Source organism: Astatotilapia calliptera, chromosome 2, assembly GCF_964374335.1.
Source record: "Astatotilapia calliptera chromosome 2, fAstCal68.1, whole genome shotgun sequence".
NCBI classification, from domain to species: Eukaryota; Metazoa; Chordata; class Actinopteri; order Cichliformes; family Cichlidae; genus Astatotilapia; species Astatotilapia calliptera.
Window position 1 is genome coordinate 6247507 of NC_137423.1, and position 14954 is coordinate 6262460.

At 40.6% G+C, this 14954-nt stretch overlaps 1 protein-coding gene across 11 annotated transcripts in view; it reads left to right on the forward strand.

Annotated features, from left to right (window-relative positions):
* rapgef2b (Rap guanine nucleotide exchange factor 2b) overlaps nucleotides 1-14954 on the forward strand; it is a 120710-nt gene that overhangs the window by 71633 nt on the left and 34123 nt on the right. For 8 of the 11 annotated variants that reach the window (XM_026182865.2, XM_080304699.1, XM_080304719.1 and 5 more), the window contains exons 6-7: nucleotides 1883-2050; nucleotides 9975-9992. In XM_026182865.2, the coding sequence (XP_026038650.1) occupies nucleotides 1883-2050; nucleotides 9975-9992 (186 nt within the window). The remainder of the gene's footprint in view (nucleotides 1-1882; nucleotides 2051-9974; nucleotides 9993-14954) is intronic. The other 3 variants (XM_080304705.1, XM_026182908.2, XM_080304737.1) reach the window with 1 other exon arrangement.

Here is a 14954-nt window from a genome sequence, read left to right on the forward strand (position 1 = left end):
TTAAACAAACGAACAAAAAAAGCCACAACCTCAGACCCGTCTTACGTCTTTAACTGGATTGATGCCAGGTCTTTCTTGGAAATTAGATTTAAATCTCAGTGAGATTTTTACCTAGATAAATAAAAGATTGATACAAAAACTGAGCACGCTGCCTGTCCTGTGGTTCAATGCGGGGTGTACATGTGTAATAAGGACATGGATATCAGTTATATGCTAGTTGGCCTTATGTTAAAGCAAAGAAAAAAAGGTAGCATGACTATCTTCGACAGATAAGAACACCAGTGTGCTTTGCTTTCACGAAATTTGGAAATGACTGGTCCACATAATGCAGAGAAACAGAAAGTTTGTGACCTGCTTTAATAATCAAGTAAACACAGTTTTTTTTTCATTTGTTTTGAAAGAGGAACACGTGAGGAAAAGGAACTGAAACTAGAGAAATAAATCAGAGGGCACATGTAAAACATGGTTAATGCTATCAAGATATTAGTCAAATTGAGTGTTGTGTTGAGGGGTAAGGAACAGTGCAGTGCAGCTAATTTGCCTGCCTGTGGCAATTATAACATGATGTTCATCCACTAAAATGATTGGTTGCTTCATGGCACCGTTTGCCCCACCTTATAATAACACAGAAACACACCCTCAACTGCCATTTCTAGCAGCGCATATCCACCCTATTCTATCATCGCCGTAAAATAAAAAAACATAACACACATAATAACAACCGGTTTGCACTGCTGTAGTCACAGCACTGTTCATTCACTGTAATTGCCTCTTCTCTGTGAGTGTGCTGTGTAGGTGGGTGGGTGGAGGGGGCTTGTGATAACTGAGCTTCTATCAGATAAACACACACTCCTTAATAATACCTCCCTCTGTTCTGCTCGCTGCAGACACTTTGTAGCCTTTTGCCTCTTATGCTGCTACAGTTGCTAGCTTGCCCTGTAATTACTGAACAGGGGCTCTTATGCTGCCGAGGAAGTGATGCACGCGGATGAACCTCTCTGCTACATGTTAAGAGTGTACAGAGATATGCAGACGTGCCGTTATAAACATAAGCAAAGCTGCTCACGTGTCTGTGCTGTACACGCGTTCACTCCGAGATTTGCAATTAGACACACAATCACACTTACGCTCTCGCTCGCACACAGCTCCATTGCCGTTGTCATGGCAGCAGTTGGTAAGGCAGAGAGAGATTTTAGTGGTGTAATCCCAAAGGCTGAGCGCTGTGAAATGTGAAGCCGCAGTGAAAGTAGCGAGCGAGGAGAGGGAAGGGAAGGAATGGGCCAAAAATGTAAAGTCAGATATGTCATTCCATCATGGCACAAAGCCGTGTGGCACCAGAGCACCGTTTAAGTAGTCTAAAACCAAAAAAGCGTCACAAAATTGTACCGCTTGACTATAGCGATGGCTTAGTTAAAGTGGCATACTGTGCCAGTTTCCACATGGAAAATGTTTTTCTTCCTCCCAGTTCATTAAAAATGGAAACATGGATTTTTATCTTTTTTGAACTTGTAATTTCATTGTGGTTAATATGTCTAGCAGACACTGAGAGAGTTGAGCATCTCTATTTCCAACTCTGCCAGGCTCCATCTCTGTTTATCTCTACCTGTCAATCAGTTTACTCCCCATTGCTTTTCACTCCTTAGCTCACTCCTTCCATCCAGATTCCTCGCTCAGCCCTCTGTTTCTTTCTCTCTGTCTCTCCTTTTGTTTTGTGAGCACCCTTTTGACGTAGGTGTGCATCGTACAGCCCACACACGCTTCTATTTTTACGCAATGAGCGGGGCGGTAGGAAGGGAGGTGGGGGATTCGGGAGGGGGCGTGAATGAAGACGAAGACTGTCACTCCCCTCATCTCCATCTCCCTCCCTTTCTATCATTTCCAGGTGGACTATATGGATGAAAATGAGGAGTACTTTCAGCGACAAGCCTCGCACAGACAGTCCCGTCGGCGCTTTCGGAAGATCAACCAGAAAGGGGAGAGACAAACAATCATCGACACAGTGGATCCGTACCCTACAGGAAAGCCACCCATAGCCCGCGGGTACCACACGGTGAGTTGCATCCTGCGCTACAGTTTTGTTGTTGTTTACCCTCGCTGTGGCAGATCGCTGCGCGCTCCGGAGGCGGTATCAGCGTTGCTCTATCACTGTGTTATGCTCTGTTTGTGTGTCGAGCTCCTTCTTCCAAACCTGTTGTGTTTCTGCTTCGGATACTAGCTGAAAATTAGTGTGTTCACTCTGTTTGAGGCCCTTTGCTGACCCTTGGTTGTAGCTGGGTGTACTGTGATGTCTTATTTCCTGGAGAAGGTTGCTCTTGTCTTCATTGAGTGCACTTCAAGCTTGTTTTTTAGTCTCCCTCTACTCCTTGTAGAGTTTAATTATTTTAACCTTTCTTGGTAAAATAGAATAGAGTGGCTACAATGTTTTGTGTGATGTTTACAGCTCTTTCTGGCTTTTGTCTGTTCCTTAGTCCTCTCTTGATAAACGCTTCTGTAGTTTGGTTTTTTTGAGCATCACAGTTTATCTGTGCTGTACCTGTCGTCTTCAGACTGTTTGTTTGTGCTGTCACACATCATATATTTTGTGCACATTGATAACTTATAAAAGGTTTGGTTTCCAGGTAAGATCCACATTTTACATCAATAATTTTAAGTTGTCATGTTTGCTGGTGAATCTAAGCATCATTATAGTTTGTAAAGCATCATGAGCTGTTTTTTACCTTGTTGAAACAAGCTGAACAAAAAACATTGGAGATACTTTACTGAAGAGGGAATTAAATGAGTTTTACATTGGTAAACTAGCAGTTCAAGGCTAACTGCTACAAGCATAAAACACCTGAATCTCAGAGCAAACATTAGCGGTTGAGTCAGTGGCTATGCCTTTGTTACACTCTCACTATGGAAAAGAGTGGCTGGAGACTTTAAAACACAGATGTGATACAATGTTGTTCCCTTTGAAATATTTGCTTGAGAGATGGACACTAGGTCTGCTACTGCTCACAATTGGTGACCGTCCTCAAAGCGACTTTGGTCCATCAAGATACAGATAAGATCCCGTCAGCCTGCTCGTCAGTCTATCAGTTTGTGATTGAAAAGGGTAAAGCTGGCAATTCCAGTCTGTTTATGATAATATGGCAATAAACTGTGTGACAAACTGGTAAAGATCACAAATCTGTTGCTTATTACATAGACTATACAAGCAATAGTACTGGCTGCCTACACAATATAGCCACAGGAGCTGCTTGATCATGGAGACCCGCTCCATGAAGCACACTGATGTTAATGCCAGAGAAGGTTTGAAGCTCTGCAGGTTAAGAGGTGTGGTCCAATACTTTTGTTAGGCAGTGTAGCTGGGATAGGTTTCTACCCTTCATCAATCAATTTTGCTTCCTGTGACCTGCATGAAGTTTCAAATGTTACCATTTAGCATTGTACTCACCCTTTAATATTTTTCCACACAATATAAATTTTCCAGCACATTTGGTGTTGCACAGAACGGCTGTTCGTAATAAAAACATTAAGATCGTTTTCTTAGTTATTGCACTGTACAAGGAGAGAAAATGGAAGACTACATGCTAAACAGAAGGGCTTGTTTCAAACTACACATTTTCTTCCATTGCTAATTGCTTAAAGGAGAAATGTTGTTTGCAACGCTGACTTTTTGAAGAAGTCTGATCTAATTACTGTACCATATAGTATTGAATTTACCCATCTGAGGCGATTTGACAGCAGAGGACTAAGTTTGCCCATTGTGTTGCACCATGCCTTCTCCCCTTCATGCTTTCTTTCCCTGGGAATAGGAAGTGAAGCATTTTCACACTAATGATGCAAATACCCAGCATGCAGTTGCTGCACACAGTTTTACCTGTTCTGCACAATTTCACTGCATTCCCTTCATTCCTGACACTCCCCCGGGCGTTCTGTCAGTGTACCAGTTTCGTTTTTGTTTTTTTGAACTTGTATTGCTGTGAAACAATCGAGCTCCAAATGGGAAAATGCGGCAAAGTAGTCTTCCTGCCTCCATCCAGCCCCACCCAGTATCCTAAATATAGACGCGCAGTGTTTTTGATTCAAAAGACTGCACTGAACTTTCTCATGGCCCGACGTCTCCTGTCACATACCCAACTCTCCTCACTCTAGTACCGCTCCTGTGGGAAGGATGGACCGGGTGCTATGGCAACCAGCAGTCCCAGATGGGCTGTGCTCGAGTGCACTTAGAAGTACAGTAGGGAAGGGAGCTAAGTTAACAAGAGTGCAGCATGCTGCCGCCGCTGCTGCTGCTGCTGCTGACAGAGGGGTGGAGGGGTGTGGAGTGACAGAGAAGCTGAATCTGGGCGGATGCTAAGCTGACATAGCAAGCTAATCTCCAGAATTTAGAATGCCAGACACCGCTCAGATTTTCCTCTCTCCTTCCCCGAGGCGCTTTTAAGAGGTGAGAAATGCACTGAGGAAAAACTTGGGATTGAAGACAGAATATCGCTCCAGCAGGCAAGGTTTTTTTTTCTTTTTTCTTTTTCTTCATTCAGCTTAGTCACTGCTATGAAGGCAAATATGGAACCAAGTACAAAAACCTCAGAAGGTAAACTGCTTCTAGGAGAAGAATGAAAACTAATCTGTTGATTGCTGAGCTGATTCTGCTTATACTTGATAAGTTAACTGACTTATTTTTCCGTAGGTTTGTTCATAAATTGTAAAACTGAAGGTAGCCTAATGTGGCTTTAAACTACCTGTTTGTCTCACCACCAGTTCATAAACTAAGTTGTAAAACAGCCAAATCGATTAGTCCTTTACATTTGAACATTGGTTATTAGCCATTTTCACAGTATTTGACTTTGTAAACTCTTATCTTTAGAGCTTTAATGATTTGTCAAACAAGAAATTACCTTAATTGGAATGTTTTGATAACTCATGAGTCGCGTATTCTGTTCTTATGCAATGGTTCCAAACATTGTTAGTCATAGCTTTTCCAGTGTGAAGACGATGATTACGAGCTGCCCATCAGTCTACGCCTTCACAATTCACAAGAATCGCTCCTTGTCTTAAGGTATTGGTCAGATTTTAGTGAAACAAGATTAATACATATCTATATGAATGTTTGAGCCTCTCTGACTTCTCAGTGGATTTTAATTCTCATTAGTTTGTGCAATACAACCAACCAATAACAACAAAAATTATCACTTTCTTTCTGTTTTTCACACATTACAATTATATGTGAACAGTGATGGATCGTGGGCCAGATGAGCTACTATGTTGTTGATGTGCTGCATTTGTGGGTTTTTTTTTTTTTGTTTGTTTTTTTGGAAGTACTTGAAAATGTCATCTCGAGACTTGAGGAATTTTTAGTATTTGATAAAATAGTTTTGGTTCATTGGCAAAAAATTATCAGAAGGAACAAATTTAGAGGTCCGTTCACATTGCCCGTTCACTCTCCTCACATCATTTATGTTTTGTAAACTTCATCATTAATCTCTATTTTCGTATTTCAATGTGCATGATGAGATGTTCTGTGCCAATCCCAGCCACTGTCCTTGGTGCTGCATTAGATCCTGAAATAGCTAATGCTTTCCCAGTAGGATAAGTATCCTTCGTTATTAGTGACAGATTGGCTCGTTCCCAGTCTTTACACTGACAAACGAAGGCGTGTTCCCGCTGAAAGCGTCAAATCATCTCGTCTATGAAAAATCAGGCATTCTGGCCCATGTTTGTACATTTTTCCCAATGTTGGACAGTGTTCAACAGAATGAAGTGGATTTCATAGTCCTGTTCAAGTCCAGAGGGAAAGGATAACTATGGCAGGAGCAGCCAGTCCTAACATTCAGTTTCTATGAAATCTGGAGAATTTTTTTTAATTATCAACCCATTAAATCTTTGCTTAAGTTTTTTTTTCTATGATCAAGGAAACACCACATATGCTGCAAAGTGTTAACTGATTCCTGTATTTATGTTACATGAGCCCCTGCATCCTCTTGCTTCAGCCATTTACCTGGTACATTGATTAAATCTGTGAGCGTTTAGTGCTCAGGCCTCAGAATGATGAGTAGGATCTGGCCACAGGTCACACAGCGTCTGCAGACAGAATCTGTGTGAGCTTCTCTGACCCCTCTACAACAACCTGGACATTCCACTGTAAGTTGCTCTTCAGAGTGCCGGCTTCATAGCTAAAATATAAAAGTAATGCTAACCCTGTAGTGGAACTCCCAGTGGGAGAGCTGACACTTCCATGCAGACCCCACTCTCCCCCACAGTCTGAAGTAGAGCTATCATCTGTATGAAGAGAAGATTATTTGATTTTCTGAGTTCAAAGAAAGTACAAATCCTTGATCAAGTAGATTTAGATAGTTTCAGAACGCTTTAAATTAATGGCTTCATTTGGACCTGTTTGGACCCCATTTATCATTTGGATGACTTATTTGGGATTGACATTCCGTGGAAGATATGCAACCGCTCCTTTAAATGATCTCATTAACTGGTTTGTTTGCTACACTTTATGCAATTCCATACAGCGTGCCTTGGAATTAAATGGAAATACAAAGATGTACAGCATGCATTTAAAATAAAAAACAGAATTGTTTAATTTACTGTTGGGGAAGTGAACTTGTATGTCTTGTTTCAGAGAGCACAGATGACTAGAGCTGCTGTTTTAGTCTGTGCAAATAATAAGTGTTAGACTAAAAGGGGTCAGTTTAAAATGAATCACTTAAATAGATGAATCATCAGAATAAGTGCCATCTTTTTTTCTCATCTGCATATATTTGCGACGCAGAAGCTGTTAAATGCTAGACATATTAATTGGGAAATATGTGCATTTAGGACTGGTCATATCTATAAGTTGATGTAAAGAAGCCCATATGATATTAATCTTGTGTTTTTGTGGCCAGATTTCACACATAATTGGCTTGGCTCTGGCACAGGAAGATCTTAATTTGAAATCTGCCTGCACAGCTTTATTTGGCTCTATTATTTTTACAACCTGGAAAATTGTTTCTACTAATAATTGATGGTGTAGGTGGAAAATACGCCACACTATTACAGAGCTTGTACAGTTGTACTTGTTTTAATCTTAACAAGACAACAGTTTAAAAAAATGGCAACGTGAAAGCGAAATGTTTGCTTGGTTGAACTGCCAGCATCATGCACAGTTTTGTTTGTTATCGTCCGCTGATGCCATAAAAGACGGCAGTCAGCAACAGACAATGAACGATGGAAGTCGTGATTAGTCGAGGCACTGTGTATTCTGCAGGTATAAATATCTGTTATGAACATATTTCTTGTGTAGTCTGAGTCTGACATGAGAAGTTGTCGACGATATTTTTATGAGCACTACACCAAACACCTTTGGAGTTCTAAAACCACATTTCAAACTTGCATTGCTTCAATGCAGACGCCGTGTGTCGGCTGGCGTTAGTAATTCATCTTCCTGCAGGTAGAGAAACGGACTGCCCTTTGCAGTATTTCTATGGTGAAAGATGGCAGTTTGGGCTTCCTTTCTAAGTACTGTTCTGATTTACTGTCAGACTTAGTGACCACACTTTTTTCTTCTGCAGGGTACCTTTAAAAGCTTTTGATTAAAGGTATGATGTAAGGCTACATATCAAAACGGAGTCATGCTCTCATTCCTGTAGTTTGGTACGGGAAATGTAAAGTTATATGCAGTCAGTGTTCTCATCTGAAAAGCTCCTCTGAAAATTCAAGTTTCCATCATTAGACACTCTGCAGACAGTTCTGTTATTTAAATCGATGGAGGCAGATATATAAAAACACATTTCTGCTTCTAGAGATGAATCGGGGCAGTGAAAGAGGGCCGTGTTTAGGATTCAACACATGCCTCCTGCGTGCTCAAAGCAGTGAGTTGACACTTGTGTGCCTTGTTCAGAATGAAAACACACACACATATATACACGCACACACTTGATCTTTATATATTCTCTGTAGCAAATGCTCATAATCTCCATTTCTCAGTCGCTCTCCATTTTGCACTTAATCTCACACGCTCCATCTCTTCCGCTAATATCAACAGCCATTTTTTCTGTCGACCTGACGCACACACATACCGACATGCACACACAGATTGTGTCTCTGATCTCTCACTCAGGCACTTGCTAGAGGTCTTTGTGCAGATTCTGTCACTCACTCTGAAATGAAATGTCAATGTGGCTCCTGTTAAGGCTTTGTGTTTACCACGCTGCCGATTTTATCCATTACAGATTTTAAACATATTACCATCTGTCCCCCCCCCCCCCCCCCCCCCCCTTCCAATAAAACTCCTCAGACCCCCTGTAGACACCCCAGACTCTCTGTGTGGATGAATAATATTCCTTCCTCTGGGTTTACTTGGTGTCCAGCACGACATCCAAGGCCCCAAACAGATGTTCTATAATTACACAAGCAGCAGGAGGCAGGCAATCAATACTCCTTTTACTCCTTTTCTCCACCAAGGAGCCCTGGTGGTTAGCAAGGCCGCCCTATAATCAGAAGGTCGCAGGTTTAATCCCAAACAGCCAATGTGTCCATCAGCAATCATGTGCTCTGTTGGAGTGTCCTTGACAGTGACATTGCTCACTCATCCACTGACCGCTTTAAGATGTACAGTGAGGCCCAGGAATATTTAAGCAGTGACGCAGTTTTCACATTTTCCGCACCACAGCAGACGTGAAGTGAGAAATTCGAGTTGCAGTTGAAGGGCAGACGACTCTCAGCTTTAATTTAAGGTGTTGAACAAAAATATTGCATTACACACTGAAGAAGTTTGTGTGAGGATGTTATCAGTTTCTCCGAGATGTATTGATCTTCAGAAGCACTTCAGAAAATGATATATGGGAGATTCTACAGATGGCCCATATGTCATCGGTGCACTTTGTGGATGGCAGGTTTAAAAAAGAAACAACAATAAAAGCTTTTTTGATGTGACTTAATATATTTTTTTTCTTTCAGGTCTTCTTCATAGGTCATAATATTGTATTTTGGTGACTTTGGTGTACAGACTCGTCCCTCTACAATATTTAAGAGGCTGGACCAAGCTAGCAGTTAGCTTAGCTTAGCCTGGCATAGTTTAGCGTAAACACTGGCAACAAGAGAAACTGCTAGCACTGTTCAAATGTAATAAGTCCTCCTACCACCACTCCTAAAGCTCATCCATTATTGCATCACATCTTGTTTAATCCTTACAATAACCCAAGTGTGTGGACAACAATGTGTAGCTTTATTGCACCAGGTTGCCCTTATCCTCGTTTCCGGTCTTTATACTAGAGCTGTTCTAATCCAGGTAATCAGCTGGAGCTTGATATTTATTGAACAAACATGAGTGTGCTGTCAACCTCTCCTAACTCTGTGTGAGAGAGTGAATGCCTGTATTGGTTTTCGAAAAATGTGGTCCTATTCCTGCCTGTGCTAAGCTTGCTTCACAGATAAGCTGCTGTACTGAGTGCTGCATGGTTAGCAAATGCAATTTTTAAAGAAAACCCAGTGAGTCTTATTGTCTGCTTAGAGATCCAAATTAGCCTGCAGTGGTAAGGAAAAAAACCCAGCAGTTGGAAGTGATCTGTTCAGTAGTCTACAGGCATGCTGAGGTATGTGTGTGCAAGGCAGAATAATGATGCAAGTGAATGTGTGTTCTTTATAACAGTCCTTGTCTAAGAGTACAGAGAAAAGTTATATTTTCACCTTGAAGATGAATTGGGCTGTCGAGTCCTGGAACAATGAAAGATTTTGCCATGTAGGTCGATATCATCTTTGTTTTCAGAGGAGATACACTTTGGCTGAAGTTATCTGCCTTAACATGGGAACTCTTGTCATAATAGAATTTAATCATATAGAAAAACTGTCAAGTAACAGAACAATAGAAACTTGAAAATGGTTGATTTATAGATAGCCGTGGAGCTTTTACCAACTTTTTTTCTCACTCGACTAGCAAGTGACATGTTTGATAACTTTGATCTTTTCTCCTTTTTCCACGGCGCTCTCCTTAACCCGGCTTCCAGGAATGCAATAAACCCCAGGTACCGTATCTGTTAACAGTGTTATGTCTTGTTTCCTAGTGTGGGTGTGTTTCTTCTTCTGTCTGTGTGTTCTAGATGTCTGTGTTTGTGCTTCTCCTGGTGGTTTTATCTGCGTCTCTTCCCTCATATCTGTAGGTAGTAGTAGACTTCCTTAATAAATACATCGACTTCCTGGCATGAAGGCTGATAAAGGGTGAAGTCTGCACCACACACACTCCAATTGAATTATCACAACATCAGCATGATCAAATTTTGGATTATTATTCCTGCTGTGTGGGTGTGGTTCTGGTTGGTCTTGCCATTGCTGCTGGATTGCTCGATCATGATGGCTTTGAAAAGTGTAAAACAGCCATTTCGAGACCTATCTAACCTCTAAAAGAGCAGTTTATGCAGCGCAAAGTGTACAAACATAGCATTACCAATAGGTGAGGAAGGGTATATACCATATCTCAGTATTTCATCACAGAGTCCTGCAGTGTTTAAGCAGAGATGGATTATGACAAAGAGGTTGAAAAGATCAGGGCTCAAAGTGTTGAGCAGTCAGACTTGCTGATAAATGCAGAGAGAACAAAACCTGCCACTTTCGGCCGCAGAAAAGCCGAGCTCCTATTTTTAGAGCTGTCCTTTGTGACAACCTGCTCCGCTTCAGCTGTGCAGGGACACAAAAGCCCCGGTGTCGAAATAGGCATTGTATAGGCACTACACCAAGGAGTAGAGAAACAGTTTCCTACACTTATCTCCTTCCTGACTTAATTATGTTCTTTATCAATTATTGATTCAGTCATCATTTGGGCCATAAAATATACAGATCAGTCAAAATATTGAAGATATATGTTGTCAGATTTTAAAAAATATAGACAGATAATGTTATGAGTTATATAATAAACTTGGTACACTAGCAAATAATTGTTTTAACCTGAAACAAATAATAAATCCTCGTTTCCAGTTTATTCTCTGAGCAGCTGATTATTCAGCACACCGCTTCAGCCCCAAAGGTTCTGCTTATTTTAAAGTAATTAAAATCTCAACAGTCTCTTGATTATGGTCATTGCTGAAGGAAATGATCATCCCTTTTATTTTCTGTAGTGTTATACATGTATATATGTAATGTAATAAATATGCATTTTCATTTACAGCTGCAGCTTAAGTTTCCTTTGTTTCTTTGAAATGAAACACCCACGCCTCTTTTCCCAGCATGGACTACAGAGACACAATCAGTGTTTATAGTTATTAATAGCCAAATATCAAACATTATGCTTTGATGGAAATAGAGCAGATATTTTGGGAGAGTTCAGACCTGATAATACAGCTGAAACGCTGCCTCGTGCAAGTGAACAAAATCAAGTACTCATTTACAGGCTGCGCCTCATTTCTCAACCAGTGTGCTAGAACACGCTTACTGACATTTGATGTGCTTTTCATGTCAGTTTTGACATTCAAAGACCTTTTTTGAAAGTTGAGTATTTTCAAAAGGCTTGACAGATGACATTTATTTCAATGGTAATGAGCCTGCACGGCGATGATAACATGGTACCCTGGGCGTCTTTTTAATGGTGTTTATCACTTAAATTTGATCAAAATCTCTCCAAACAATTAGAAACAAATGTTAGATTTGTTTACTGTAGTGACCGGGTAAATAAGGGGTAAAATGACAACTTATCTCACCAACTCATTTCTCAAAGTTCCCTAAAGCTGTCAAAAAGCTGAGAAAGTGGGAATGTGATGATTGTGTTTTAGTGTTATTTTTCTTGGCTCTGTTTGAAATGACAGACCTGCATACAGACATGAAATCAGCCTTTTATTGAAACTCCTCATATTGAAATGTCAGTGGTACTGAATTGATACTGATATGAACCATGATCCGTCAATAAAATTGAAGAATAGAACTTGCATAAGGTAATATCTTCTTATGTAAATTTGTAAAAGGCAATGAAGTGTTGAAATCTAAAAGGTAATTCAGAAGGTGCATTAAATTCCATACGGACAATTAATCCATTTGTATCTGACTCTGCACACTTTCCAGCAATTTAAAGTATGAAGCCGGTTTTAAATCCTGACGTAATGACCATGTGTCTCATTAAGGTTCTATTAACTAGTCATTGTGCACTCTTCCCTCTAACTCATCAACAGATTGAAATTGTTAGGACAGTTTTCACAGTGAAGGTAGTTGTACAAATGTGATTTGTATCATCTGCTACAGTTTGCAGGTCTACTGAAGATCTCACGGTAAATTCTCAGCCCAATTAACGTCAGTGTCAGCCAGATTGTTTGTCCATCATATTGGTATAGACTGAAATATCTTAACTGCTCTTGGATGGATTGTTTTGGAAAAATGTGCAAACATTGATGGTCTCCATAGAAGGAATATTGATAGTCTTTTCTTATGACTAAATACTTCCAAAGCTAATCGGATTCCTGTCAGCTTCATCTTTGTTTGGCCAGTGCCAGTCACCGCATTTTGCAGGGATGTTTGATAAGATAGTGGGAGTTTAACAGCCCTGCGCCAACACCTTGGTCTTGGTCATGTTCCTTCTACTCATTTCTAAACAGTGTTTGTGGTGTGGCAGAATTCATTGTCCCTGGAGAAACAAGTTTGACGTCATTGCCATCAGGGTGTGAGCTTGGTCTGCAAAGGCTTTATGATGTTATAGACTGTCAAGTTAATATCCACATGAATGCCAGTCCATCCATCTGATCCATCCTATCCAGGTGAACACTGATTGATTTGAATATTTTTGCTAATTGGTACATAAAGACCCTATGAATATCTTGAATTTAGCTGATCCTAATAGCGTTGTATGCTGCATTTGGGATTTTACTGATAATGAGTTGATGGTGTCCATCAGTTGTTAATTGTATAGTTTTAGCTTTTCAGGTGCATTTGAACTTTTGTGGTTAAAGATTTCCTTTTCTTTCCACTGATTAAGAATGAGTCGACACATGCAGTTGTAACTGTGACACTAAAACCACATAATTCGGCTCGCTCCGACAGCATTCAGTGCTAACGACTTCCAGTTCATTCGCTTCTACAGTCAGTCGTTAACTTGATCCGGAAACCTCTAGTCACTGATCAACCTGTCACTCATTTGGAAACTATCTCACTTTGTTGCTTATTCTCTGAAAACATGTCTTTTGATTCACTTTTCCTATTTATGCACCTTGTAGCAGGTGCACGGGCACAACAGATGTTATGCCCCCGTGAACCTACAAGTGTAATCTTTCAGATGTGCCTGGTTGCCTGAGTTTCTGTCAAATTATTTTCAGAGCAGCGTGGAGGTGATAACAGCTTGAAAAATGAAATGATCCCTCGGGCTGTAGCAAGTATGAAAATGGAGTCTCTTTATTAGATCATCTTTTGCGTTCTAACAAAGTTATTTAGAGCCAGCGTAATGGGACTGGCATCAAGGATTAATGCGCTGTGTTCTCTCTACACGTGGGGTTACAAATTCACCGAACAAGGTTAGAGACAGATCAATAAATCAAAGTATGTTGAGTTTGATCCTCTAATGGCCACTGTGTGTCTTCCACAAAGTGCTGATGTATAAGGTGTCTGTGGCTGATTGATCCTATGGAGTTTTTTTTAGTCATCTTATGAGCATAACAGCAAGTTGTTGTTTTTTGTTTGTTTTTTTAGTTCAAATAAATCAATTAAGACAAAAAGACAAGTATACATTAACAGGTGTAGTACTTAAGTAAGATGTCTGTTTCAGATTTTTCTAGAGCATCAAGGGTGTCCTAAAGACAATGCATCATACACACAGTAATCTGTTAAAAAGAATAACTCCTGTCATATTTATTGTTCTGATTTTTTTTTTTCTGATAAAAAAAATATAAGTTTGTGTGCATTAAAGGAGGTTAGTGGTCTGTGGTGACAACCTTCAATTCACTGTGTGCCAGTAAATCAGGTTAATAAAGTTTTTTTTTTTTTTTAACTTCTTGGGTGGGCAACTCCTCCACAACTAGGATTTACTGTGGGATCAGCTGAGTGGACAGAAATGTCTGTGAAATCCTCCATTGCTCAGTCATCTGCAATACCAGTGATGTTGTTTTATCCATGTGTCTTCAATCTGCTTTCAACTATCCCAAAAGAAAGATCATGAGGTGATGACATTAAAGTTTGAGTAACTACAGCTCAGTCATGCAGTGCTGGTTGGTTTGATTTTGTGCATGTATGTCTGGGATTTGGCAAAGAAAGGCATTTTTCTCTTGCATTATTTTTTTCTTACATGTTGCTGTAATACTGAACAATTTGATCCTGCTTTGCTGGTGCCAAGAAAATGCTTGATTTATGAGTGCCTTATGCTGCTATCGCCATTGAAATACTTGGCTGTGCATGTGTGTCATGTCTATGCAGGGGTGTTTGATCCAGCAGTGTAATGAGTTTTTTAGTGCCCTAATGCCACATATCAGCAGGCACAACACAATCACATGGCCTTTCCCTATAAATGCATGGAACAATTGAAGCCTGACTGGGTTCACAGGCGGTTTACAAATGGCAGATGAGGCCCCTCACCCACCTCGTGCATTTAGCACACACTGCAATTGAGATCAAGTTCATTACTGGTGTTTCAAGTAGCATTTTTCATGTCACTCTGACAATCTCCCAAGATCGATGCTCACCTGCCTCTTTCCCTTTACCTTGAGCTTGTGATTAGTCACTAAAAAAATGATTAATTGGCTTGTTTGTTCCTTTAAATGAGCTTGCTATGAAAGCTTTAAACAAGGGGGGCTGGGCAGGAGGGTCTGATATTCCCCAGACGCAACCACGTTGCCGAGGTGATGTAATGATGCCCTGGTCCTCCCCCCGCCGGCAATTGTTGGAGACATTAATGACTGGGCTGCACAGCCAAGCACCTGAGCTTTTTGGTTGTTTTGATACATTACATCATTGCTCCGGGGCAGGAGAGGTGATGTCATACCGGGTCTCCAGCTTCCCTCCCCCTCTCCGCCTCCCACTCACAT